General features: G+C 38.4%; 2 protein-coding genes across 2 annotated transcripts in view; one reads left to right on the top strand and one right to left on the bottom strand.

Moving 5' to 3' along the window:
• The window catches only part of cpsf1 (cleavage and polyadenylation specific factor 1), a 27,068-nt gene extending 13,188 nt beyond the window's left edge, over positions 1-13,880 (top strand). The window contains exons 18-38 of the mRNA XM_079829511.1: positions 32-145; positions 599-740; positions 829-1,007; positions 2,614-2,753; positions 2,857-3,040; positions 3,478-3,684; positions 3,771-3,860; positions 3,960-4,103; positions 4,418-4,570; positions 4,721-4,837; positions 5,428-5,518; positions 5,618-5,702; positions 6,323-6,464; positions 8,086-8,238; positions 8,324-8,500; positions 9,847-9,913; positions 9,998-10,045; positions 10,143-10,298; positions 10,461-10,590; positions 10,967-11,105; positions 13,196-13,880. Of these exons, the coding sequence (XP_079685637.1) occupies positions 32-145; positions 599-740; positions 829-1,007; positions 2,614-2,753; positions 2,857-3,040; positions 3,478-3,684; positions 3,771-3,860; positions 3,960-4,103; positions 4,418-4,570; positions 4,721-4,837; positions 5,428-5,518; positions 5,618-5,702; positions 6,323-6,464; positions 8,086-8,238; positions 8,324-8,500; positions 9,847-9,913; positions 9,998-10,045; positions 10,143-10,298; positions 10,461-10,590; positions 10,967-11,105; positions 13,196-13,243 (2,706 nt within the window). The 3' untranslated portion in view covers positions 13,244-13,880. The remainder of the gene's footprint in view (positions 1-31; positions 146-598; positions 741-828; positions 1,008-2,613; positions 2,754-2,856; positions 3,041-3,477; positions 3,685-3,770; positions 3,861-3,959; positions 4,104-4,417; positions 4,571-4,720; positions 4,838-5,427; positions 5,519-5,617; positions 5,703-6,322; positions 6,465-8,085; positions 8,239-8,323; positions 8,501-9,846; positions 9,914-9,997; positions 10,046-10,142; positions 10,299-10,460; positions 10,591-10,966; positions 11,106-13,195) is intronic.
• On the bottom strand, positions 13,812-26,554 carry adck5 (aarF domain containing kinase 5). The gene is made up of 15 exons (XM_079829512.1): positions 26,339-26,554; positions 23,841-23,935; positions 23,589-23,738; positions 22,988-23,063; positions 22,347-22,547; positions 22,093-22,233; positions 20,495-20,608; positions 18,830-18,961; positions 18,658-18,741; positions 18,493-18,574; positions 16,728-16,806; positions 16,560-16,651; positions 15,821-16,073; positions 15,510-15,626; positions 13,812-14,561 (listed from the first exon to the last, which is right to left on the bottom strand). Exons 1-15 carry the CDS (start codon positions 26,504-26,506, stop codon positions 14,459-14,461), a joined length of 1,887 nt encoding a protein of 628 aa, XP_079685638.1. The 5' UTR covers positions 26,507-26,554; the 3' UTR covers positions 13,812-14,458.

Below are 26,554 nucleotides of genomic sequence, written 5' to 3'. Positions count from 1 at the left end.
TGCTTTACTTTGAAACTCCCCATGTCTGTAGTCTCCAGCAGAGGGCGATACTGAGGGTCCTGAGGAGGAGAAGCCCGAGCCCACAGTGGAGGATGACAAGAACAAACATGGCTTCCTCATCCTCAGTAGAGAAGACTCCACCATGGTATTCACAGGCTGTGTTCTGTATAGCATACTTTCATATTACTCTTGCTGTGTTGACCGTATGCACTATATACTGCGCACAGTATGCAAATTTACTGTATGGGCATAGAATAGAATGCACTGCAATACTGTAACCCACAATACGATGTGCCTGACTTGACCTTCCATTTAATGTACTGCCACAATTTTTAACCTCTCATTGACTATTTTTTTATTAGACTGCCAAGAGTTATGTACTGTAATATATGATATAGTAAATAGTAAGCAGTATGCTAGTGTCATTCCAGGCAGACAGATATTCCCATCACTGCTTTCTCATATGAGCTCCATGCTCATTGGATACTTTTCAACCAATCGAAATGTTTGCAGTCACTTTTCCTTGAAATCTCGCTGTAATTTTGCTAATGTGACCTTAGCTTTAAAGTGTTTCATTGCTCTTGCTATGTGTGTTCAGATCTTGCAGACTGGTCAGGAGATTATGGAGCTGGACACTAGTGGTTTCGCCACACAGGGTCCCACTGTGTATGCAGGCAACATAGGAGACAATAAATACATCATCCAGGTGTCTCCTATGGGCATCAGACTGCTAGAGGGAGGTAAGGGATCACATCAGTGTATTTCTAACTATGAGCATATGATGGATGACCTGTGTTTCATTTGGTCTCTTTTTCTTCTTGCACTCAGTGACACAGCTCCACTTTATACCTGTGGACCTGGGCTCTCCCATAGTGCACTGTTCTGTGGCCGATCCTTACGTGGTCATCATGACAGCAGAGGGAGTGGTCACCATGTTTGTGTTGAAGAGCGACTCGTACATGGGGAAGAGTCACCGCCTGGCACTGCAGAAACCACAAATCCACACGGTCAGTCCATGCAGACATCTCACTTTTCAAAAGTTTGGGGGTACTATGATTTTTTTTAATGTTTATGTTTATTTGATCAAAAATAGTACAAAATAAATTTATAATTTACAATTTCCTGGGTAGAAAATGGATAAAAGACTTGAATATTCGATTTCCATGTGTGGGCGGGCATGAAACGCCCCTTTCCGCTGATTGGTCAACATAAGATCAACCCGTGCCGCTTTCAGTTGTTCCACAGTGCAGAATAACATTCCTTCACTGCTGGACGGATTCCTCAAGTGTTTATGACAAATAATCTCTCTCTCATCCAACAACCAAACTAATTCTTTGACACATCATGCTGGGCAGGGCCTAGAAAGGGTTTTCTTCTCTATTGGCATGAGTTCGACAACCTACGTGCCAGAGAAATATTAGCTGATTATTTCAGAAATAGGTCATCTTGCATATGCACCCACATTACCCATCAGCTTACTTCTTTGGCACACCACTGGTTTTATTTAGTTGTCCAACTATCAAAAGCTGTGTGGCAAAGCTGCGTGACCCACTGGGCAGCGCACAGATGCAGCATCAGTATCGTTGTAAATATGCAATAGTCATAACTATTATTTTAGACAGCATGCTGAATTTTAGACAAGGGATGAAGTTGAAATATGATAGATACAAAAATATATATAAATTTTTTTCTTAGAGAATAGCTTGTCATTTGTTTTCTTCGACGAAAGACTGAATGTCACTCTCCAGCTGGCGTGTTGTATGTTTGTTCCTGAAAATCACTGTTGTTTCAGTGATTGACAATGCAGCACGCCTAAGCTAGGGGTAATTTTAAATAGCCATTATAATACAATATATAATACATGTCCAGGAAGTGCTCTCTCAGTTGCGGGAAGATAACAAAAGCCTGAAATGACACCTTGATCATTAAAGCCAGGAGAGTATTATTTATATGTATCGTCATCTAACAGTGTCAGAAATGAACTTTCCCATTATGGTTCAAATTTCCCCCCTCAATTGTTCATTTTCAGGGGCATTTTTTTTAACCTTTATAAGGGCAATTATTCTGATCTTTTAAATATATTTGTCATTTTTTTAATGAAAATTTTTATTATAATAATAAGACAGTAGGCTGTTACCAATCAAATTCAATCAGTATCAACCAAAGAAGCTGCATCTGAATTCTGAAGCGGCATGTAGACCTATTTACAAACTGTTTAATGCTGCTCGGAGGATTTACACAGTAATTACAATTACATAGTGTTATGAGATTAAAGTTTTAAATATAGTATGTGAATAGCCGTTTTATTAAATTATAAAATGAATGACAAAATAAAACGATACTTGGATTATGAGAGTAAGACCCCCAGTAGGTGGCAGCACGTAACTGTCTTAATCATCAGTCAGTGAGTCATTCATTCAACTTCGCTACGCTACAATATAACTACATCTGCGCACTGTCCAGTGGGTCACGCAGCTTTGCCACACATCTTTTGATAGTTGGACAACTAAATAAAACCAGTGGTTTAATCTCATTAGATTATCTTTACTGAAATAAAGTAATTTTTCATTGTTGAATACTTCTCAATATGACAAGTTCTCATTTTTTTTTCAGCAATCACGTGTTATTACATTATGTGCATATCGTGACGTCAGTGGCATGTTTACCACTGAGAACAAGGTCAACTTCCTGGCCAGAGAGGAACCTCCCATCAGAACCCAATCAGAGACCGAAACCATTATACAGGACATCAGGTATCCATTTTTCAAATGCTCTTATTTTTTCAAATGCTCTTATTTCCAGTCTTGTGACTTTTGTCTATAATTATTCATTTTCTTCCCTCATGTTCTGTGTCAGTAATGCGGTGGATGATGAGGAGGAGATGCTTTATGGCGAGTCGAACCCTCTGACCAGCCCTAGTAAAGAAGAGTCCGGCCGTGGCTATGCAGTGAACTCTACTCAGGCAGGAAGAGAGGGCGGCCAGAACAGACTGGAGCCGTCACACTGGTGCCTGCTGGTCAGAGAGAATGGAGTCATGGAGGTGACTAACATACACACTGATTTACAGAGATTTGAAAGAGCTGTATGGATTTAAGTTGGATTCATGATGAAAATAATGTGTTTTAATATTGAATATTAAAATAAAATTGATTTGTGTATATATATATATATATTTTTTTTTTTTTTTTTTTTTTTTTTTTTTATTATTATTATTAGTATTAGTATTAGTATTAGTATTTTTTTTTTTTTTTTTTTAACTTTTTTAACTTAACTTTTTTTTGAACTAAAAATGTCCTTTTTCATGACTGAAAAAATACCCCAAAATACAATAATGAAAAGTGTATCTTCCTTTATGGAAATTGCTTAGTATGATAAATCAATGTAACTAAGTTAGTTATTAGGGTCTATTTCATGGTATAAGCTTTCATTTTGTTCTTATCGGTTGTTCATTTTTTTTGTGTGTCATTTCTTAATCAGATCTACCAGATTCCCGACTGGCGCTTGGTTTTCCTGGTGAAAAATTTCCCTGTTGGTCAGCGTGTCTTGGTTGACAGCTCTGCTAGCCAATCGGCTACTCAAGGGGAGCTCAAAAAGGAGGAAGTGACAAGGCAGGGAGAAATCCCGTTGGTCAAAGAAGTTGCTCTTGTGTCATTAGGCTACAACCACAGCCGTCCTTACCTGCTGGTAAGTTTATCACAGGAACCTGCTCTTCTGGATGAGATGAAATTTACAGTTTATTTTTACTGAATTTGTCAATCAAATCTTAACAGGCACATGTTGATCAAGAGCTTCTCATCTATGAGGCCTTTCCATATGACCAGCAGCAAGCTCAGAGCAACCTGAAAGTGCGGTTTAAGAAGGTACAAACCAACACTAAATACTAATACTATTACTGATACTAATTTACTCTAATGATGTTTGAACGATGATGAGTGGTGGCTTTGTTTTCTTCCTGTCAGATGCCTCATAACATTAACTTCAGAGAGAAGAAGTCCAAAATTAGAAAGGACAAGAAGCCAGAGGGTCAGGGAGAGGAGACTCTGGTGGTCAAAGGACGTGTGGCGAGATTCAGATACTTCCAGGACATCTCAGGATACGCAGGGGTACGTCTGTCTTTGACTTCGTTTAAAAACTGTAATGTATATTTCTGGTCATTTTCTGGCAACATTTCTAATTTTTGTTTAAATTACTTTTTTCATCTAATATTATATATTTTTTTAAATTTTATTTCCACTTCATTTCAATTACCAAAAATTATTTTCAATCATTTTTGTTAACAATAACAAAACAAAACTATCAGAGCTGGCATATAAGACATTGGCACCGTTTTTTTAACAGTTTACCCACATTTTCTTTCCTCAAGCCAAGCGTAAATTTGTAAGATAAGCACTACATATAGTTTGGCACTGTTTTTCAGGTGTTTATCTGCGGGCCGTCTCCTCACTGGATGTTGGTGACCTCTCGTGGGGCGATGCGGCTCCACCCCATGACAATAGATGGTGCTATTGAGTCCTTCTCTCCATTCCACAATATCAACTGCCCCAAAGGATTCCTCTACTTCAATAAACAGGTACAAACAAGTTCTAAAATGTACATTAGTGTTTAGTATTAGATGTTAAAGGACTTAAAAAGTGTTATTCACCCTCCAATGTATCAGGATATGATGGGAAAATGATCTTGACAGGTTAAATGTGTAACTGAAGTGCATTTGCTCCTTTAGGGTGAGCTGCGGATTAGTGTGTTACCTACTTACCTCTCATACGATGCTCCCTGGCCCGTCCGCAAGATTCCGCTCAGGTGTACCGTCCACTATGTGTCGTACCACGTGGAATCTAAGGTAATCCAAATGCTGTGGATTGTAGATAAGGAGTTCACTGAATGTAGTCGTGATTTAGCTATTCTTGACCATTTTTAATTTTCTATGACCTTTAAAGGGACAGTTCACCCACAAATCAAAAATCTGTCATCATGTACTACATCTAATGTTTTTCCAAACCTGTCTTTTTTTTTTTCTTCGGTGGAACATTAAAAGATATTTTGGAGAATTTTGGTAACCAAACACTATTGGGGACCACTGACTTCCATTGCTTAGGCAAAAATACATTGGAAGTCAATAGGAACAGAAACTATTTGGTTACCAGCATCTCTCGTATATATGTGCAATTTGAAATTTTGCATTAGGGCAAAAGAGTTTGCATATTTAACTCGTGTTGGTCACACAAAATTGGCTGTGTTGACCAACAGAAAGCTGCTTTGTTTGAAAGTAATTTCTGTGTGACCGGGGCTTCATGCATCTACTATATTGAGATCTGTTATGATTGACTAAGCTCTTTGCATAAATAACAATAGTGTTCAGCATTAGATATGTGTTGCTATGTAAATGTGTGCAGTCATGTGTTCATATGTGAGGCATCGTGTGTGTTTCAGGTGTATGCTGTGTGCAGCAGTGTTAAAGACCAGTGCACTCGTATTCCCAGAATGACTGGAGAAGAGAAGGAGTATGAGAACATTGAAAGAGGTGTGACACTGTTTGATTGGATGTTTTTTTGGATGTGTACATGGAGAAAGTGAATGTGTCTGATTTGACGGGGTTTTAATAGTTTGATTGTTCTCTCAGATGAGCGGTACATACACCCTCAGCAGGACAAATTCTCCATTCAGCTCATCTCTCCCGTCAGCTGGGAGGCCATCCCAAACACACGGTGAGAACCACCTTCATGTTTTACTTAAAGGGATAGTTCACCAAAAAATAAAAATTCTGCGTTTACTCACCCTCATGTCATTCCAAACTCATAAGAGTTTCATTCATCTACGAAACTCAAATGGAGATATTTTTATCGATATTTAGAGATGTCCCTTCATTGAAAGTCCAGGTAACCTCAACTTTCAAGCTTCAAAAAGTTCATAAAGATCATAAAAGTAATCCATATGAATAGTTTCATTCAAGTCTTCTGAAGAGACACGATTGCTTTATATGATGAACAGATTTAATTTAGGCTTTTATTCACATTTAAACATTGAACAACACGTATACAAAATGCACATCAAATATGGTAAACGGAAGCTTAAACCTCATTGGTTTTCATATTATGTCAAGGAAGTACAATTGAGCTTCAGTTTACTATATTGATGTGTCTTTATGAACTGTAAAGTTTTGATTGCATGGACTTTCATTAGAGGGAAAGAAAAGTTTCATATTTTCATTTGTGTTTCAAAGTTAAACAAAAGTCTTGTGACTGAGGTTGGAACGACATGAGTTAATGATGACGATCACGAAAAATAAACAGAACTGTCTATAATATTGTTGAACTGACTTCGTCAGCATTGACCTGGAGGAGTGGGAGCATGTGACGTGCATGAAGACAGTGGCTCTGAAGAGTCAGGAGACCGTATCAGGGCTGAAGGGATACGTGGCCGTGGGAACGTGCCTCCTGCAAGGAGAGGAGGTCACCTGTAGGGGCAGAGTGAGTCTTCACTTACACACATCTGTAAACACTCCTGACAGGTGCAGCAATATATATGAAGAGTTTAGATGCAAAGCCGCTAAACACCACCTCTGTCAAAAATGAGAAAATTATATTGAGCGAATGCTCTCCGCACATAGTGTACGTTTATCAAAAACTTCAAATCAGCTAAATCCCAGCGTCAGCCCATTCAGAAATACCAGTTTGTTGGCAGAAACCTCTAAACGCCACTTCCCTTTGTCCTGGCTAATCCAACAATAAAGGCCTTCTGAAGTGAATCGATGGGTTTGTGTAAGAAAAATATCCATATTTAAAACTTTATAAAGTAAAATATCCAGCTTCTGCCAGACCGCCTTCCGTGTTCAACTTATGAAGAAAGTGTCGCCTCTCGCAGTTCAAAATGCTTACACTACATATGACGTCATACAGTTAAGTTTTTTTCACAAGTGGAATAAAGAAGGCGGTCCACCGGAAGCTAGATATTTTACTTTATAACGTGTCAGCAAAATCCTCTAAGTCCACAGAAACCAAGCTTCCATCGTTATAGTTGCAATGACAGGATTTTGCGAGTAGCAAGTAAACACAACAGTGTTCCTTGTGCCTCTGTAAAACTCTGACAGAAACGGATGTGGCAGTCACTTTGCATCACAGCTTCCCCTACTGTGTGTATCAGTTTCTTCATTGTTACATTTAGAATTCTGCTTTCATCATTTGCAATATTTCCAGTTGCATCAAAAAAAGCACACATGGACTTAGCTGATTTTGCAGCAAAAGACAGTTAAATGTGTTAAATACCCATGAATTGATTAAACTGACATTTTTGAAAATAAGGCATTTCAATAACTGACTAATATTCTCATTGCCATTAAAGTGAAATTACTGAGCCTAAACATAGAATCCTGATTAAAAAATGCTAATTTAAAAGAAAGCATGTCAGATGTTTTTTTTTCATCTGAACTCTACATATATATATACATATATACACGCATACATACATACATGCATACATACTGTGTGTATAGCATTGGTAATACCAAAGCCATTGAAGAAATGCGTCATTTACAGCCACATTTAATGCCCATGATGACTTTACTCCTCAACTGAAAGATAAAGAGTAATATGGCTGGTCATGTGATCTCAAAAATGGGAAATCTACATTCACAAGATCCAACAACAGTCAAAATTGCACTGTGTATGTACATCCACCTTTGATTTGGGCAGCACAATTAAGAAAATTAAAACTGACATTTCTATATGGCTTAGTCCGATTATCAAATCACAAAGGCTGTGATTTTAATTCCATAAATATTTGCGCTGCATGTTTCTGAGTGAAGCGCAGCGCTGCGTTCATTTATACACAAGCAGTAAATGCTGCTCCACACAAATGTGTTTTTTTAAATAAAAATAATAATTATTATTATTTATAATAATATTATTTATTATGATAAATTACAAAATTGGAAAAATTGTGCGCCCTACAAACAAGCACAGCAAATCTGGAGTAGTTTTTTTTTCTTTCAGAAAATTGCCATCAATTGCAAATACATTTTTGTCCAAATTGCGCAGCCCCTGCTTCTGTAAATCCTTTTAATCAAAATTCTGGGTTTATTCTGTCTTACAGATCCTCATTGTGGATGTGATTGAGGTGGTGCCAGAGCCCGGTCAGCCCCTCACCAAGAATAAGTTTAAAGTGCTGTATGAGAAGGAGCAGAAGGGTCCCGTTACGGCTCTCTGTCACTGCAGTGGATACCTGGTGTCTGCCATCGGACAGAAGGTACCACACATTCAGATGTGCTGCATCACATAAAATAGAAAGCCATTTCTGTTCATTCTATAATGAATGAGTTGTCTGTGTGCAGATCTTCTTATGGAGCCTGAGGGATAATGATCTGACTGGCATGGCCTTCATCGACACGCAGCTCTACATCCATCAGATGTACAGCATCAAGAACTTCATCCTCGCTGCTGATGTCATGAAGAGCGTCTCTCTGCTGCGCTACCAGGAAGAGAGCAAGACTCTCTCGCTCGTCAGCAGGGTACCCGTCATGAGTTTGCACTCAAATATCAGTCAATTCCTTTTTTGATTTAGTTGGATTTAAAGTGATAGTTCACCCAAAGATGAACATTCTGTCACGATTTACTTGTTCCAGACACGTATGCTTGTTTTGTGGAATACAAAGTAAGTTTTAACAGAATGTTCACGCTGTTATTTTTCATACAATCAAGATGAATGAGGATGAATGCTGGCAAACTCCCCCAAAAAACTAAATGGCACCGTTAATTGTACCATAAAAGAATCCAGAAATTAGCCAACTTTTCAAAAGAGTACTTATTACGGAAATGAAAAGAATATACTTAAGTGTGAATGTAATATGTTTTCAGACAATTATTTGCATGTTATTTACAATTGAATGAAAATGTACTTATTGCATTTAAATGAAATACAGTTAGAATTTGAAATGTACAGTGCTTTTTTGACCCACTTATGTAGGACTTAAAGGGATAGTTCACCCAAAAATGAACATTACCCCATGATTTACCCACACTCAAGCCATCCTAGGTGTGTATGACATTCTTCTTTCAAACGAATACAATCTGAGTTATTTAAAAAAAATAACCCCGGCTCCGGGGGTTAATAAAGGGCTTCAGAGGTAAATTGTTGGGTTTGTGTATGAAAAATATCAATATTTAAAACTTTATAAAGTAAAATATCTAGCTACCGCCAGACCGCCTTCCATGTTCAACTTATGAACAAAGTGTTGCCTCTCGCAGTTCAAAATGCTTACACTAAGTCTGACTTCATACAGTTACGTTTTTTTCACAAGTTGAATACGGAAGGCGGTTCACCGGAAGCTAGATATTTTACTTTATAACGTGGTAAATATGGATTTTTTTTTCTTACGCAAACGCATTGATTCACTTCAGAAGGCCTTTATTAACCTCCTGGAGCCGTGTGGATTACTTTTATAATGGATGGATGCACTTTTTTGGGCTTCAAATTTTGGGCTGCCATTTTAAAGCTTGGATTAGCCAGGACATAATATAACTCAGATTGTATTTGTCTGAAAGAAGAATGTCATACACACCTAGGATGGCTTGGGGGTGAGTAAATCACAGGCTAATTTTCCTTTTTGGGTGAACTATCCCTTTAAGAGCTTCTTTATATGTAAATTCATAGTTACTTCTATCGTCTTTGAAATATGGTTAAAGTGTACTGCCGAATGTACTGACAGTTATGGTAAAATAAAATATACTTTAATGTCATTTCTATTGAAACACCAGCTTTTTTCATAGTTTAAAGTGACGATAAATACTTTGAAGAAAAAAACGTGTACAGGTTGCCAGGTCTGATTGTTCCATGTTTCTTTTTGCTTCGTCATAGGATGCAAAGCCCCTGGAGGTTTATAGCATTGAATTTATGGTGGACAATAACCAGCTTGGCTTTCTAGGTAAGTGACTTGCCATCATCATTAGTTTTATGCTTTAACACTCTTGTAGACGTCTCTCATTTGACCTCTTAAACCCTCTCTTAGTTTCAGACAGAGACAAAAACCTGTTGGTCTACATGTACCTGCCTGAAGGTAAATCATTTAATTTATCCTTTCTAAAACACTATTAGACTTTGCTCTTTCCCAGTGTCCAACATCACACACATGTCCTTTATTCTACCATCTTTAGCCAAAGAGAGTTTCGGGGGCATGCGCTTGTTGCGGCGAGCAGACTTTAACGTGGGCGCTCACGTGAACGCCTTTTGGAGGATGCCATGCCGCGGCACTCTGGACACGGCCAGCAAGAAGGCGCTCACCTGGGATAACAAACACATCACCTGGTTCGGTGGGTCTCTTCATCTGCTTCTCTGGAGGCTTTTGAACACCTTCACACCCTAGCAACCAACATTCATGAAACATGATCATTGAGCCATCATTATTTTATAATTCCCAAACTAGTTAAACCAGTTCATGAGAAACCCAACTTTGATTCTCTGTGTCTGCGCAGCTACGTTGGACGGTGGCGTCGGCCTGCTTCTGCCCATGCAGGAGAAGACTTACCGCAGACTGCTGATGTTGCAGAACGCCCTCACCACCATGCTGCCACATCATGCTGGTCTCAACCCAAAGGCCTTCAGGTACTGAGTCTTCTCATTAGTAATGCTGACGTCCAGAGAGAAGTGAATCAGCGAAACCCTGTCATTTGCATTACCCCATTTCATGGGATTCAACGTTTTTGACCAATGCATTTCCATTTTTAAAAATTGTTTTTAGAGATTGGAGTAGGTTTCCAATTGTATCTCAGGGAATTTGTGTGCATCTCTGGAATTGTCTTTTTCTGTGGAACAGATTTAAACTATATTAATTAATACATATTGTACAATTGAAACCCTCAATGGACAGATGTGTGAGCAAATTTTACTCTGTGTGAGCATTTAAAAAAGCAGAGCGTAACTAAAAGATACATTTCCAGGCCAGATGTGACATTTTTGTACCCTCTGTGTATTGCTGCAGGATGCTGCACTATGATCGGCGGACGTTGCAGAACGCTGTGAAGAACATTCTGGATGGAGAGCTGCTGAATAAGTACCTGTACCTCAGCACCATGGAGCGAAGCGAACTGGCCAAGAAGATCGGCACAACGGCAGACATTGTGAGTGCTGAACTCAAAGTTACTTACTGTCACTTTCCCTCAGTGAGCAGTGAATGATACACCCTCAGTGCAGGCCAGAGGACATAATTATAAACAAGTGCTGGAAATATATTGAATAATCATTTTATATAATTAAGCAGTACTTGAAATTGTGCTGGAACCTAGCACTAAGGTTGGGCGATGTCCTCTAAATTGGCAGTTGACGATGTTTACAGTAAAACATTGCGATGGTCGATGATATCGTCATTTGGGGGGGGTGTAATTTACTATATCTCTTTACATAAATACTATTTTCGACTTAAAAAATATAATTTCGTTATTTTACTAACCCAGTGTTTTGTATGTGAATGCTGTAGGGCTGCCACTTACGACAATTTTTATATTGATTAATTTATCGATTCATCTATCGACTAATTTATCACAATAATTTTCAACAATTTTACTTAAAAACATTTAATTCAACTTGCAATGTTGGCCTTCAGTAGTGTACTGTAAACAAGCCCTTGACAAAATGTAAAAATTTGTAAACCAACATAACAAAAAAAGAGAATATCAGAAAAATACTTTTTATATAGAATTGTGTTCACAATACCAAAATTATGTCTTCGATACGATACCAGACTAAAATACCTCAATACCGATACTGAATCGATACCATGGCAAAAAACAGTAAAAGTAATTGAATAATATGACACAACTTACTATTCATTGTTTTATCATTGTTTTAGGGTTAAAAACCCTAAAAACTCACTTGGCTGGCATGGTCCTGCCCTGCTTCACACAGAATATTAGGTCCGGCCCTTTAAAAGCTACACGGACCAAATTCATTGCAACACCCGATTTCTTATTCAACTGTGTATACATTCACTGAGACATTTACCCGAATACTCACCCAGGATGTGCATTTTTACATATTTTTTACCATTCAAACCCAATACTGCGCGAAACTGGCGTCGCGATCTGTCTGAGTGAAACCGGCACGGCCGCGTCGCACTTCTGTTGCTTTCTTTTTCACTCGGCTAAACCTGGCCAAAAAACAAATGGTCACAAACACTAGTGCTGTCTTCATTTGCTATCAGAGCTGTCCTACTTCCCACTTAATCTCTATTATGAGTTTGTCGCATTCAAGTGTTTTGTTATTTGAAAGAATAGGAATCATGGAGGGCAGCAGGTTCATTCTTGCATATTTCCTGGGGACATTTAATTAAAGTCCCCCTGTGGTCAATAATTGTGTCCCTTAAAACTCATCTTTGATCGCCAAAATTACAAATAATTTTTTTAAAAGTAGCTTGAATGTGTCCTCTACACCCTTGCCTCATTTAGTATAGTGGATCCATTAGTATGCAAATTATCCCCGCCTCCACTCACTCACACCAGCTCAGAGACCCTTACTCAACTTTACTGAAGTTAGCCCTGGTTTTGTATATAGTTAAATGGTGTCTCACATGTTGACCATGTTCAGTTCTGCAATAATAACAAAAAATCTCACACACAAAAAAACCTTTAAATAACTGTAGCAAACTGCACTCTTTTCAAGAGCGATACCGGACACATAACAGTAATTAATACCATTAGCCTTTTGCTTGACTACATTATCAATCAGCTAATGTTTCTATGCTAATGTTACACAAACCATGTTCCTGTTCACCATCTCAGACTGCCTTCTAAAAATTTGCATCCTTAGATATGCTTTGAACAACATAGAACGTCAGTGGAGAAACGCATATAGTTCATCATAATATACATCATTAACCCGCTATATTGCTAAATGTACTTAATTTTTCATATCAACAAAAAACAAACAAACAGATAATCTGGCTTCGTTTGAGACTTCCCTGCTTCAGTTAATGATATGCTAAAGCCTTCCCACACATTGACGTGAGTGGTTACAAGATAGTTTGTGGCATCAGAAACACCGGCAATTTCAAACCTTCTTTTGTTTTAAGGAGAAAATACTCAGCAATGGTGTTGACTGATAAATGTACAAGTCTTAAAGCATATTAAAAACTTGATTTTCACCAGCGTTGACAGCTATAATCTCCACAAATGCTTCCTTTCTTCCCGTTCACTTTCTGCTCTTTTTGTTTCAGATCTTGGATGATCTTCTGGAGATTGACAGAGTAACTGCTCACTTTTGAAGAGCTTCTGCTCTCACTCCATGTATTTGGTCACCTGAAGATTTCCCCGTCTGCCTGCTGTTTTATATTCCAATGTTTTGATAGAAAATCAGAAAACACATTTGTCATACTGTTGCTTTTTTTTGATGACCGAAAGGAAATGCAGTGAATGGTATTGTATTTCAAAGAATATTTTGTAAGTAAAAAAACAAAAGAAACGAACATGTTTTTCATCTTGACATTCAGAACTGACAAACATGCTGATACTCCAATGCTTTCAGTGTCATTATTCTCCCCTACATACACGGGTAATTCTGTCTGCAGCTAGTTTGACCACTGGAAGGGTACAACTCCTATTCAAAAACACTATACTGCCAAAAGAACAATAATCCATAAGGGAAGCGCAAGAGAAGTTACAAATCTTTTCTTCTGTATTGTGAGGGAGAATGCAATCGAATGTGGAGGAGACCGGCTTAGGTCACCACCAGAAGATCCAGCTGTGACATTTGAACGAACCATTACGAGGTCAAAGAGAAAGAAATATACAACATGGATGAATTTTTCACAGTATGATCAATAAGATGCATTTACAAAATAAAAAGGGTATCTTTTAATTTCATGCCAACTTTAAGCATATCAATTGTAATAGACTGCAGGAGATACAAGAGCATCAGTTTGGACTAGCCTCTTATAAATGATTTATATTCAAAATATATTGCATTGTAGATTACACGTCCAATTCTCACAAAAAGAATGAATGTATGACAGCGCAACACCTCTGCATAGTTGCCATCAAGTTAATCAGTGAAATCCATATAAATACAAAACCTGCCACAATTCTTCTTAAGTATAATTATTAAAAAATCAAACATTTACTTTGTTCAAACTTTAATTATTGCCACCATTAAATGATCATGAATCATTTGTGTTTCAAACTCAGGCCTACAGAAGAAACTAATGTAGGTCACAACTTCCTGAATGAAAGAAGTCTTCTAAATACTGTCATAATTGATAAAAGCAAAATTAAAAAGTGCTTGGCTTTCTGTGAAATCCAGCTCACCGGCACTTATTTAAAAGAAAAGCAACACGGACAGCGAGAGAGAGTGTGTGTGTGTGTGGTTCCTGAGAGCCCAAGCTCAAATAAAACAGGCATTAAAAGAGCAAACAGCACAGTGCGAAGCCATATCCAGCATGAGTGAAACCAGGGTCCGAGCTGATGATGAGGTATGTGACGCTTCATTTCAGATACTGATACACGTCCTGGTCCAGCGTGATGATATTGCAGTAAGACAGCAGCTTAAGCAGAGAGTGTGTGACACTCATGAGTGTCATCTCTGACCTGGAGGAACACAATGACATCTGATGCATATTACACACAAATATGGCTAAAACAGGCTAAAAACCCAGCGTGATTCCAGTTTCATCTGCCATTGAGATATCAAATCCTGATATGGACTAGTGTCTGAATTCTGAAGCATTTAAATATGAAATCTGCTTTCATTCTTAATTTAACCAGATTAAATGGAAAACAGAATTGGGGGAGTATTTTCCCTATATTTTATTTGTTACTTTTAACAAATTGTACAACTTTAATGCTTTAAATTAATTAGACATGGTTTTTGATAACTAAAACAAATTTAACTATTAAATGGAATTCAGAAAAATTAACATGACTTTTTTTTTTGAAAAATAAATAAATTATATATATATATATAAATTAAGTAACAGCAATACAAATACAAATTATTAAAACTTTTAATGGAATACCAATTTTTCTTAAATGTTTTAATTTTTAACAGTAAACCCCTGTTGTTCATCACTGTTTGCCAAAAAAATTTAAGAAATTGTTTTAAAAAGATTAAATAATTGTTAATGTTTTATGCCTTCATTTATTACAATAAATTTGTATTAAATTATAATTCCATAAAAATTCAAACAATTTCTGAAAAAGTAAAACATTTTATAGGGCCCTATTATTTTAATAAAATCGCTTTATTTTAAAATTAAATTAATTAGCTTTTTAAGGATTAAAATTGAATAAAACCATTAAAACGGAATCCATAATTTAAATGGAAAACCGAATTTTGGGGGAGTATTTCCCCTATAAATGTAATTTTTGTTAACTTTTATTAAATTGTTGAATTGTACACGTTTAATGCATTTAATTACACATGACAAACATTTTATTTAACTATTAAAATGGAATAAAACAAATCATTTTAGATAATAAATAAAACAAAATTTGGGAATAAACAAATCAGATTTCATGGAGCACTAGTGTCATCACCTTAAAGCGAATTCAAACTTGACGCTCTCCCAAAAGGACCAGACCCAGCGGAAGACTGACAGTTTGGGCAGAATCCTGGTGTCATCAGCCACAGTTCTGCCCCATCCTCTCACAGCACTGAAACAGATTGATAGCAGAAGGGTGAACGGGATCAAAACTCTAAACAGACCCATAAATACTACAACTCACATGGGGCAGAAGTTGTTCTACAGTATTCAAGAAGGAATAGGATAATGAAAAGGAAATAAATGCAAAGATATTTGGGTCAATACTAGAGCCTAGGAGGTACTAGTCATTTCCTAGTGCCCTACCACTTGGCCATGATGAAGTAGCGGTCGACTGGAGCTCCCAGAGTGATGTTGATGCAGCGCACTGTGTTAATGTTTCTGAACACCAGCAGCATGGGCCGCGGCATAGACTTCAACACCTGCATGATTTGATCGAAGCGATTCGTGGCCATGTCACGCATGTACGACGTCTCCTCTCGAGTCAGGATGTTACCCAGGCCCATTTCCCACATGTTGATTGGCCGCTGAAGTAGCATCTCACTGAACAGGAAGTATTCTGGGAAGGTCCAGTGAGATGCAATGAATATGATAATATCACAAAAACTATATAACATTTGGCAACAAAAATACAATAAAAACAGTAATGTGCAATATTATTACAATTTAAAATAACGGTTTTCTATTGTAATATAGGTTGAAATGTAATTTATTTCTGTGATTTTCAACATCATTACTCCAGTCTTCATTTTCACATGATCCATTAGATCATGAATCAGAATGAATCATTCTAATATGCTGATTTACTGCTGATTTTCTTTTTATTATCAATGTTGAAAACAGCTGTGCTGCTTCATAATTTTGTGGAAACGGATACATTTTCAGGAGATGTTACTTTCAACAGAACATTATAAAAGTCTTAACTGTCACTTTTGACAAAAATGTAACAAAAAAATGTTCAATGAGTTTGAGTGAGCAGACTTAAAAACAGTATACATATTAACTACATAACTGCCATTTGTCCCGATAAAATATGTTACGTTACCTTTGACCCCGAGCTGATTTGCATATGTCTTCATGCCGGCTTCATCTCGCAGGATTATGGATCGCCACAGCTGACACAGAGCCGCTCTGTCACTGACAAATAGAGAGAGAGAGTTTCCCGTTTCATGTTGATTTCAGTGATTGTGGTGTTTATTTCTCATGCTCTCACCTTTTACTGAGGTTTTCATACAGCCCATGATCCAACAGAACCAACTCAGCTTTTTTATCTGGACCTCTTCTTACCAATACTAAAACAAGCAACATTTCACATGGGTGACACTCGTGAAGGAACGTCTGGGTCATAATAGGTCATGAATATTCTGTGGGGAGAACAAGTATTTGATACACTGCCGATTTTGCAGGTTTTCCTACTTTCAAAGCATGTTGAAGTCTGTAATTGTTATCATACAACAAAAATCCAGAAAATCACATTGTATGATTTTTAAATAATTAATTTGCATTTTATTGCATGACATAAGTATTTGATCACCTAATAACCAGTAAGAATTCCGGCTCTCACAGACCCGTTCGTTTTTTTTAAGAAGCCCTCCTGTTCTCCACTCATTACCTGTATTAACTGCACCTGTTTGAACTCGTTACCTGTATAAAAGACACCTGCCCACACACTCAATCAAACAGACTCCAACCTCTCCACAATGGCCAAGACCAGAGAACTGTGTAAAGACATCAGGGATAAAATTGTAGACCTGCACAAGGCTGGGATGGGCTACAGGACAATAGGCAAGCAGCTTGGTGAGAAGGCAACAACTGTTGGCGCAATTATTAGAAAATGGAAGAAGTTCAAGATGACGGTCAATCTCCCTCAGTCTGGGGCACCATGCAAGATCTCACCTCATGTGGCATCAATGATCATTAGGAAGGTGAGAGATCAGCCCAGAACTACACGGCAGGACCTGGTCAATGACCTGAAGAGAGCTGGGACCACAGTCTCAAAGAAAACCATTAGTAACACACTATGCCGTCATGGATTAAAATCCTGCAGCGCACGCAAGGTCCCCCTGCTCAAGCCAGCGCATGTCCAGACCTGTCTGACGTTTGCCAGTGACCATCTGGATGATCCAGAGGAGGAATGGGAGAAGGCCTTGTGGTCTGATGAGACAAAAATAGAGCTTTTTGGTCTAAACTCCACTCGCGTGGTTGGAGGAAGAAGGATGAGTACAACCCCAAGAACACCATCCTAACCGTGAAGCATGGAGGTGGAAACATCATTCTTTGGGGATGCTTTTCTGCAAAGGGAACAGGACAACTGCACCGTATTGAGGGGAGGATGGATGGGGCCATGTATTGCGAGATCTTGGCCAACAACCTCCTTCCCTCAGTAGGAGCATTGAAGATGGGTCGTGGCTGGGTCTTCCAGCATGACAACGACCCGAAACACACAGCCAGGGCAACTAATAAGTGGCTCCGTAAAAAGCATCTCAAGGTCCTGCAGTCTCCAGACCTGAACCCAAAAGAAAATCTTTGGAGGGAGCTGAAAGTCCGTATTGCCCAGCGACAGCCCCGAAACCTGAAGGATCTGGAGAAGGTCTGTATGGAGGAGTGGGCCAAAATCCCTGCTCCAGTGTGTGCAAACCTGGTCAAGAACTACAGGAAACTTATGATCTCTGTAATTGCAAACAAAGGTTTCTGTACCAAATATTAAGCTCTGGTTTTCTGATGTATCAAATACTTATGTCATGCAATAAAATGCTAATTAATTACTTAAAAATCATACAATGTGATTTTCTGGATTTTTGTTTTAGATTCCGTCACTCACAGTTGAAGAGTACCTATGATAAAAATGACAGACTTCTACATGCTTTGTAAGTAGGAAAACCTGCAAAATCGGCAGTGAATCAAATACTTGTTCTCCCCACTGTATGTATTAATTGATTCCCAATAACAAATACAGCATACAATGACAGTAATCTCACCATTTCCAGGATGAGGATCAGCGTGAATAAAGCCAGTGTAAAAGATCTGCTCAGCGAATGTGCGGACAAGTTTATCAGCTGCCTGAAACACAGCCAGAGGAAATTATAGACATTATTGGATGTGATGTTAGCCAGTTAAATCATAAAAGATGCCATTAAACTAACGTCTTTCAGACTCAGTCCCTGACGCTGAATCTCCTCCACATTGTTGATTTTGCATCCATCACAGAACTCTGCAGTAAGGACCCTCTACATGGGCACAAAGTCATAGTTTCATTTGAAAAACTATCCAAGTGTAAAAGCTGGAGACCAAAAGAAAGACTTCACCGATTCTCACCTTGCTGGTCAGGTCCCAGAATACTTTGGGCACAACTATAAACTTCAAATGCTTCAGTTCCTCTGCGCAACGTTCAGAATTCCTGCCTTCATTCTCAAAATCCAGCTCTTGTGCCAGCGTTCCTTTCAAGTCCTACCAGCATCACGGAGAAAAATAAAGAAACAACGAGAGATTGTTGCCAACCGGCTTGACCTGACTGCATTATATACAGTACTACAGTACACGGATCCATTCAGAATTACTAAACACAGCAGCATTCACATGACAGAGAAAAACATCCTGAATATGTGTGGAAACGTGAATGTTCTGAAATGTGTCAGTATGCGATAAGTGCGTTGAGAGTGCACGTACACAGTTTGTTTGCGCATCAATATAACGAGCTCACACGCTGTATGCCACCGCAAACATCTTTACCTTCATTACAATCCACATCCATCAAGCGAGACTAGTGAAGTAGTTTGCGTATCATCTGGCCATACGGCGGTGGGATGTTTTAATGTCCCGTTCAGTCTGTATTTCACACAGCACAATGTGTGAGGGCTCTCGCTCTTCAGAATCAATCACAGCTAGTGTTTTGAAGCTAAACAGACACTGGAATGAAAAATTCACTGAAAACTGGCCGTGAGTCACCATTCTCTCTGCCATCTCTGATGTAATAAGCCTGGTTTTTTTTACATTAGCACTGTTTTGGACTGATTGTTTAAATTAATTTGCTTCCTTGATCATTGGACTGAAAACTTTCCCGGAGTTTTGTGGCTTAAAATGATCTGATAAACGAAATCGGGTTAAAGTGTTAGAATGGAAATTTCCACCTAACAGGATTACGGGTGCTTGTGCTGTTGTAAATGCTCAGTTTGATAAACTCACGACTTCCCGACTAAGATCATGTAACTGCGTGACGCAAATTATGTTAACGGTGCAATTACTTAGTAATTCAGAGTATTCAAAAGAAAATAATGCAAGATGGAATGGAATGGTGGTGGCAATGAAAGGAGTTAAACTTTTTAAAGGAAATGACGTGTGTTGACGTAATTGTCTGACGTGAATGCGATCATCTCTTCCTAGAGAATAAACATGAATTAATATCTTACGGTATGTTGAGGATACATTACAACTTACTGAAACGTATCATATGTCGTGTAACGTTAATCGCTCCGTGTTTCAACCACGGAAAGACGTCAATAAAACAGCTTGTAAATAATGTCACGTAGCATTACATTTACCTCAGGCAGTTACCTACAGCTGTTAGTTCACTAGAGAAATTAACTCTTTCGCTAAATGTATGCACTTTATAAGCCTATATAATCATTATATTCTACTTAACCTGTTAGTGATTTTACTTTAGGGACTTTAAACTACAATATTATTATATTACATTTTATTTTATTCCATTGATTAAATTATATTATTTTCTATCTAAGCAGTCTTGGTTATAACATTTTGATTAATGATTACAAAGTATTTGTTATTTATTTATTAAAACTGAGGTGTGTAATTTGGGGCAGGACAATGCGTTTCAGATAGACGGCAATGGCAACTGGCAAAGTCTTCAGGGAAATGCAAGTGTCACAGAAATGACACACTTCATCTTTAAAAAAAAACTTTAAAGTAAAAAAATAAATTAATTCAATGTAGTTTTAAATGCATTGCGTTTCATCCAATTACCTTTAAGACCCAGCGGAAGCCAAAGCTGGGGTGCATAAATTTCACTACGTCCAGCAAAATCTCCAGAGTCCTGATATCACCATCAAAGCGATCCCTGAGATCAATATACTGCACCTGAACACACGTCAACAGATCCTCATAACATAAATGCTTCAACAACCACTGGATCATCACTTCATACTGTTCAGATGTTGCAAATACTGAAAAAAAAGAGAGCAATGTACCATGCAATGTTGGGGAAAGTTACTTTGAAAAGTAATGCATTACATTATTGCATTACTCCCTTGAAAAGTAACTAATTGCGTAGTTACATTTTAAGAAAAGTAATGTGTTACGTTACTTTTGTGTTACTTTTTCTCACCTTGGCTGGGCTTGTTTGTTTTTTTAATAATAATAAAAAAGTTCTTTCACAACAAAATTGAAATAATAAGGCTAAAGGAAATGCAAATTCACGTGTGTACAGTAGAGGGCGCATGCCGCGCAGCTCAAACAAACCTTTCAGCTGTGCTGCCATTCTGGACCGCAGAAGAACGGGATGCAGGATAAGAAAGTTTAACACTTACTTCACCAATGAAATCAAGAAATCTAATGTCATTTTTTGCTTATGGTTTAACTGAATCATAGGTCAACAGCAAGTACATTGGTCAATAAAGTGAGATTAAATGCATAAAAATATTGGTTTTATTTAACATATTTAATTATTGGAGGTTTGTGTAATATTCTGATTTTGCATTTCACTGATTTTATTCATTTTGAGGAAAACAAGCTTTTTTGTGAAAGTGAGAGGAGTAAATGCATGCTCACATTTAAGGCCTGTTCACACCGGGACCAATGAGATCGGCGCTTTTGTTCATATGCCTGGAGCTGCTGAAGTGACATTAAAACACGACTTGGTGGCGCTCAAGCACAAAACGGTCTTGCCGAGCACACATTGATACGACGAAGAAGTAGTAGTAAGCAGACAAAGAAGAAGATGAGCTGCTAATGCTGCTTGCCAGTTAGTAAAAAGTGTGTGAATGGTTTTGGCCATAGACATAATATGTCTATGGTTTTGGCAAGCACGTAATTACTGTCTCTCTTCTTCTTCTGAGTGACAAGCGAGTGTCAGAAGCGTAAAGTGCCGCAGCACCACCTTGTGTACCGGGAGCGCTATCTACTGAATGTGCACGTTCACTCGCCGCATCGCCAGTGAAAATCGCTTGGATGTGAACACTCAAGACGCGCCGAAAAACACTGGCGATAAGCGCGCGCGATATTCGTCCCAGTGTGTACAGGCCTTTAGTCTACAACTACAATAACCATCATGTTTACACACAACGCCTCTGTACTTACACCCGGTTTTACTCAACAAGGGGACAAGAGAGCGTCAGTCAACAACACATTTATTTAAAAAAGTAACTTAGATATTTTGTTGTAAATTGAAAAGTATTGCGTTACTTTACTAGTTACTTGAAAAAAGTAATCTGATTACATAACTTGTGTTACTTGTAATGTGTTAAAAGTAAAAACCAATTAAAATATCCATCAAATTGATGAATCAAGTAAAATGCACATAAACTGTATTTTCTCAACAGTCATCATGTGCAGCCCTAACACACCTTTACAGCCACAGGCGTCCCATCGTGCAGTTCGGCCTTGTGTACTTGTGCCAGACTCGCAGCAGCCACAGGCTCATAGTCAAACGTCCTGAACATTTTATCTGGAGACATGCTGAAGTCCTCCTGGAATAAAGTGTCTACCTAGAACAACATTTCATACCAAGGTCACATACATCATTTTAAGGAACACCTCTATTTGCAGGAAATCAATACCCAGCTGAATGCGTTCGGTTTCTTAACCTGAAGCTGCTCACCTCTTTGTATCTTCTGTTGAGCGCTTTATCCTCCAGCACATGCAGGGTGCGGATGTACTCTGGAGGTAGAAGATGGTTGAATGCACACAGTCCCTGTCCCAGCTTAATATACAGGCCTCCGTTCCGGATGGCCCCGTCTACCATATTACTGGCTGCTCTCTGATGACACGCTGACATCAGCTCCTCATACTCTGGACTGCTCTGGCGACAGGGACAGAAACAGAGTTTAGAGCTTACCGTGTTCGACATCTTTACTGTGTTTACTTTGTTTTATAACAATGCTTTGCACTGGATATATTTGTGCATAAAACGTCACAAAGGATTAAAGGCATAGTTCTCCCAAAAATGAAAATTCTGTCATCATATACTCACCCTCATGTCACTTCAAACCTGTATGGCTTTCTTCTTCTGGCGAACAGAAGACATTTTGAAAAATGCCTCAGTGTTTTTTTTTTATTTTTTTATCCATTCAAGTCATACAGGTTTGAAACAACATGAGGGTGAGTAAATGGAAAAAAATAAAAAAAATAAACAATTGAACATTTTTGGATCCTGTCAGACAAGTGAAGACTCTAGAAATATTCCCCACCCCCCAAAATATACCAATTTAATACATATTTTTTATAGGGGTATAAACCTACCTCATTCATGCTATGCAGAACGATATTGGATGTCCACCAGTAATCTGCTGATATCATAAGCCCGACGTAGAGAGACCTGACGTGATACAGATACACATCTCAACTTATACAGTTATGCCACGATTCAGTTATGTCAAAAACAAAAGCAAAATTGAAATAGTATTACAGTTTAAAATAACTGCTAAACTAATATATTGTAAAATGTAATTAATTCCTGTGATGGCAAAGCTGAATTTTCAGCATCACTACTCCAGTCTTCAGTCTCACATGATCCTTCAGAAATCATTCTTATATGATGATTTGCTGCTCAAGAAACATTATTATTATCAACAATGTTAAAAACAGTTGTGCTGGTCAATTGTTTTGTGGAAACAGTGATTCATTTTTTTTTAGGATTCTCTGATGAATAGAAAGATCAAAAGAACAGCATTTATTTGAAATAGAAATCTTTTGTAACATTATAAATGTCTTCACGGTCACTTTTGATAAATTTATTGCAATCTTACTGAAATATCAAATACTGACCTCAACCGTTTGAATGGTACTGTACATCACAGAATTTAATGTTAGCAAAGAAGATTAACGGCAAACGATTAAAGACCTGCAGAAGCGCCCGACTCCCTCAGCTAGTATCTTCATCTTCCTCCTCTCTCTGGGCTCTGAGACAGCATATCGCACCCCGACCACGAGCGGCACGCCCACCGAGACGCCGATCAACAGCTTCCTAAAGAGCCTGTGACTCTTTACAACTCTAGAGGAGCAGAACACAATCAAAACAGAAATCTTGTTCATATACTATAACACCCAGCGTGTTTTCACCCTTAAAATTAAGTCAGACCCCAATGAAACCCACCTGTGGGAGGAGAAGAACTTCTGATTGAGTACTTGTGGACCTATGAGCCGAGGACATCTCCGTAACAGAGACATATGACGCCGACACAGCCTTAACTGAAGCCGAAGATAATACAAATTAAACACCAGTCAATCTGCATGTTCACTCAGGTAATGTGTTACATGTTGAGAGACCAACAAACATAATAAACCAGGCAAAATTTGCATTTAGTATGTCTATGGACACAGATTATTAGATTTTGTAGGTTCAAGCGAACTGTGGACATGATTCAAAATGTGTTTTCATACAAATCAAGTGAGGTAACCTTTGTTTCTATGGTGCTTATACAATACAGATTGTTTCAAAGCAGCTTCACAGTAATAAACTTCAATCAACAATCAAAAGTGCAAACTTCATCAAATCAAATATGGGGCCAATTCAAATTGTCCTGTAAAGCAGCTCCGTTACAGAAGACAATAGTGTTGTTTTTAGCTCAATGTTGGTTCAGTTTAGTTTGCACACTACAACAAGGCCGTGTGGGAAATGTGAAAGCTGGGGGAATGTTTATAAAAGCAAGGAACAAAATGTCTGGTTGATTTGTGGACAGGTCAGGGATGTGCTCCAGCTTAAAGGTCTCTATAGAGTATGATAAACAACAGGCCATCAGCAGCCCTTCGTTTAAGATAAAACATCTGTTCCACACAACTGCACAAGTCGGCAAAATCTTTGTGAGCCAAATTATCCCAAACAGAGAGCTTCTGTCCAAGAAAGAGACTTTAAATCACTCTCCTTCCAAAAATGTTCTAGGTAACAACAAATCCAGCCAAAATACTATAGTAACCCTAACAAAAGTACCATGGTATCAGATGGAAAGTTAAAGGGTTAGTTCACCCAAAAATGAAAATTCTGTCATTAATTACTTACCCTCATGTCGTTCGACACCCGTAAGACCTCCGTTCATCTTCAGAACACAAATGAAGATATTTTAGCTGAAATCCCATGGCTCAGAAAGGCCTCCATTGGCACAATGGCACTTTACACTCTCAAGAACCATAAAAGGTACTAAAGACGTCGTTACAAAGTCCATCTCACTACAGTGGTTCTACAATAACTTTATGAATCGACGTGAATAGTTTTTGTGCACAAAAAAAACCTAAATAACGACTTATATAGTGATGACCGATTTCCAAACACAGCATCATGAAGCTTCAAAGTGTTATGAATCAGCGAGTCGAATCATGATTTGGATCGCGTGTCAAACCGCCAAACTGCTGAAATCACGTGACTTTGGCGATCCAAAATGCTGAATCGACTCACTGATTCATAACGCTTCGAAGCTTCACGATGCATTGTTTTGAAATCGGTCATCACTATACAAGTCGTTATTTTGGGGGTTTTTTGCACACAAAAACTATTCTCGTCGATTCATAAAATGATTGTAGAACCATTGTAGTGAGATGGACTTTGTAACGACATCTTTAGTACCTTTTATGGGTCTTGAGAGCATAAAGTGCCAATGGAGGCCTTTCAGAGCCATCAGATTTCAGCTAAAATATCTTCATTTGTGTTCCGAAGATGAACGGAGGTCTTACGGGTGTCGAACGACATGAGGGTAAGTAATTAATGACAGAATTTTCATTTTTGGGTGAACTAACCCTTTAAGTACATAAATGAAACCACATTTTCAGGATTGATGGGCTAATTGCAATATTCACGTACTCTAGTAATGACTACCACTACTTAAAAAAACACAATGGTACTACTGTGTTGCATGTCCAAAATATGTGGGATTGTTATGGCACATGTAAAAGAAAAATAAATAAATAAATAAATAAAACCATTCCTCGCAATTCGCAACCCCACCGCTATATTCCACTAAAATTTACACAGTGCACCTTTAAATCGCTTGTAAGTCTTGAGGCCCCCTACGGGCCCCAGTCCTCTGGTTGAGGAGCACTGTAATACAGCTATTGTTATTATTGTAAAACTTGGTATTAGTTACCACTGTCATCAAAAACTGAATTCAACATAATGAAGCTCCTGAACGTTTTTTTTTTTTACTGACTGAAGGAGTGTTACAATAGTAAACAGTAACAGTAGTAACTATGCTATTTAAACTATGGCTACCATGGTAATGTTTTGCAAGGGTGCTGTCAAGTGTCAGACTGCAGGACAAGCAGTCTTTCTTGTACCTTTCTAATCTTAGACTAGAGTATAACAATCACAGACTTTGGTTTGGGATTTAAGGCGTTTACAGTGATAAAGTACAAGGCATGCTTTGACATTTCCTCTGGCCCTGACTGCTCTGATTCAGGATCAGACCTGCACTTGCAGACTGGATGACATGGTATATATTTTCCATTTAAATTTCTCTCCATTAAATCCTCAAGTGTGAAATCGAAATACAGTGACCTATCATAGAGCAACTGCATCTTGATCAGGCAGCTTGAGCACATGAGCAACTTACCGATTGACCAACAGCAGAATTGAGCGGTTAAAACGACCGATACTGCGCTTACCGATCTGAATGTCTCTGCAGCCATGTGTCCGGTCCGGTCGGGCTGATGATGATCGCATGAGTGGCTCGCCTCGGTCTTCGCTCGCGCGGACACTTCCTCGCGCTTCAAGATCACGCACGCGTGTAAAGTTTGATTGGATAGCTGGGAGAGAGTCCAATGTGTCATCATGAGTCACGTGACAGTGGTCTGACGCGACCTTCCGACCTTGTGCTCCCC

The sequence above is a fragment of the Gobio gobio genome (assembly GCF_949357685.1).
Source record: "Gobio gobio genome assembly, chromosome: 11".
Lineage (NCBI taxonomy): Eukaryota > Metazoa > Chordata > Actinopteri > Cypriniformes > Gobionidae > Gobio > Gobio gobio.
The sequence above is the reverse complement of the archived record's forward strand: the minus strand, read 5'-3'. Positions and strand labels throughout refer to the sequence as shown.

Coding starts and splice junctions, on each gene's coding strand:
- adck5 (XM_079829512.1), bottom strand. CDS start 26,506: ATGATGACACATTGGACTCTCTCCCAGCTATCCAATCAAACTTTACAC. Junction 23,064..23,588: donor GGAGTCGGGCGCTTCTGCAG/GTCTTTAATCGT, acceptor GTATCACGTCAG/GTCTCTCTACGTCGGGCTTA. Junction 15,627..15,820: donor TACTTCATCATGGCCAAGTG/GTAGGGCACTAG, acceptor AATCTGTTTCAG/TGCTGTGAGAGGATGGGGCA.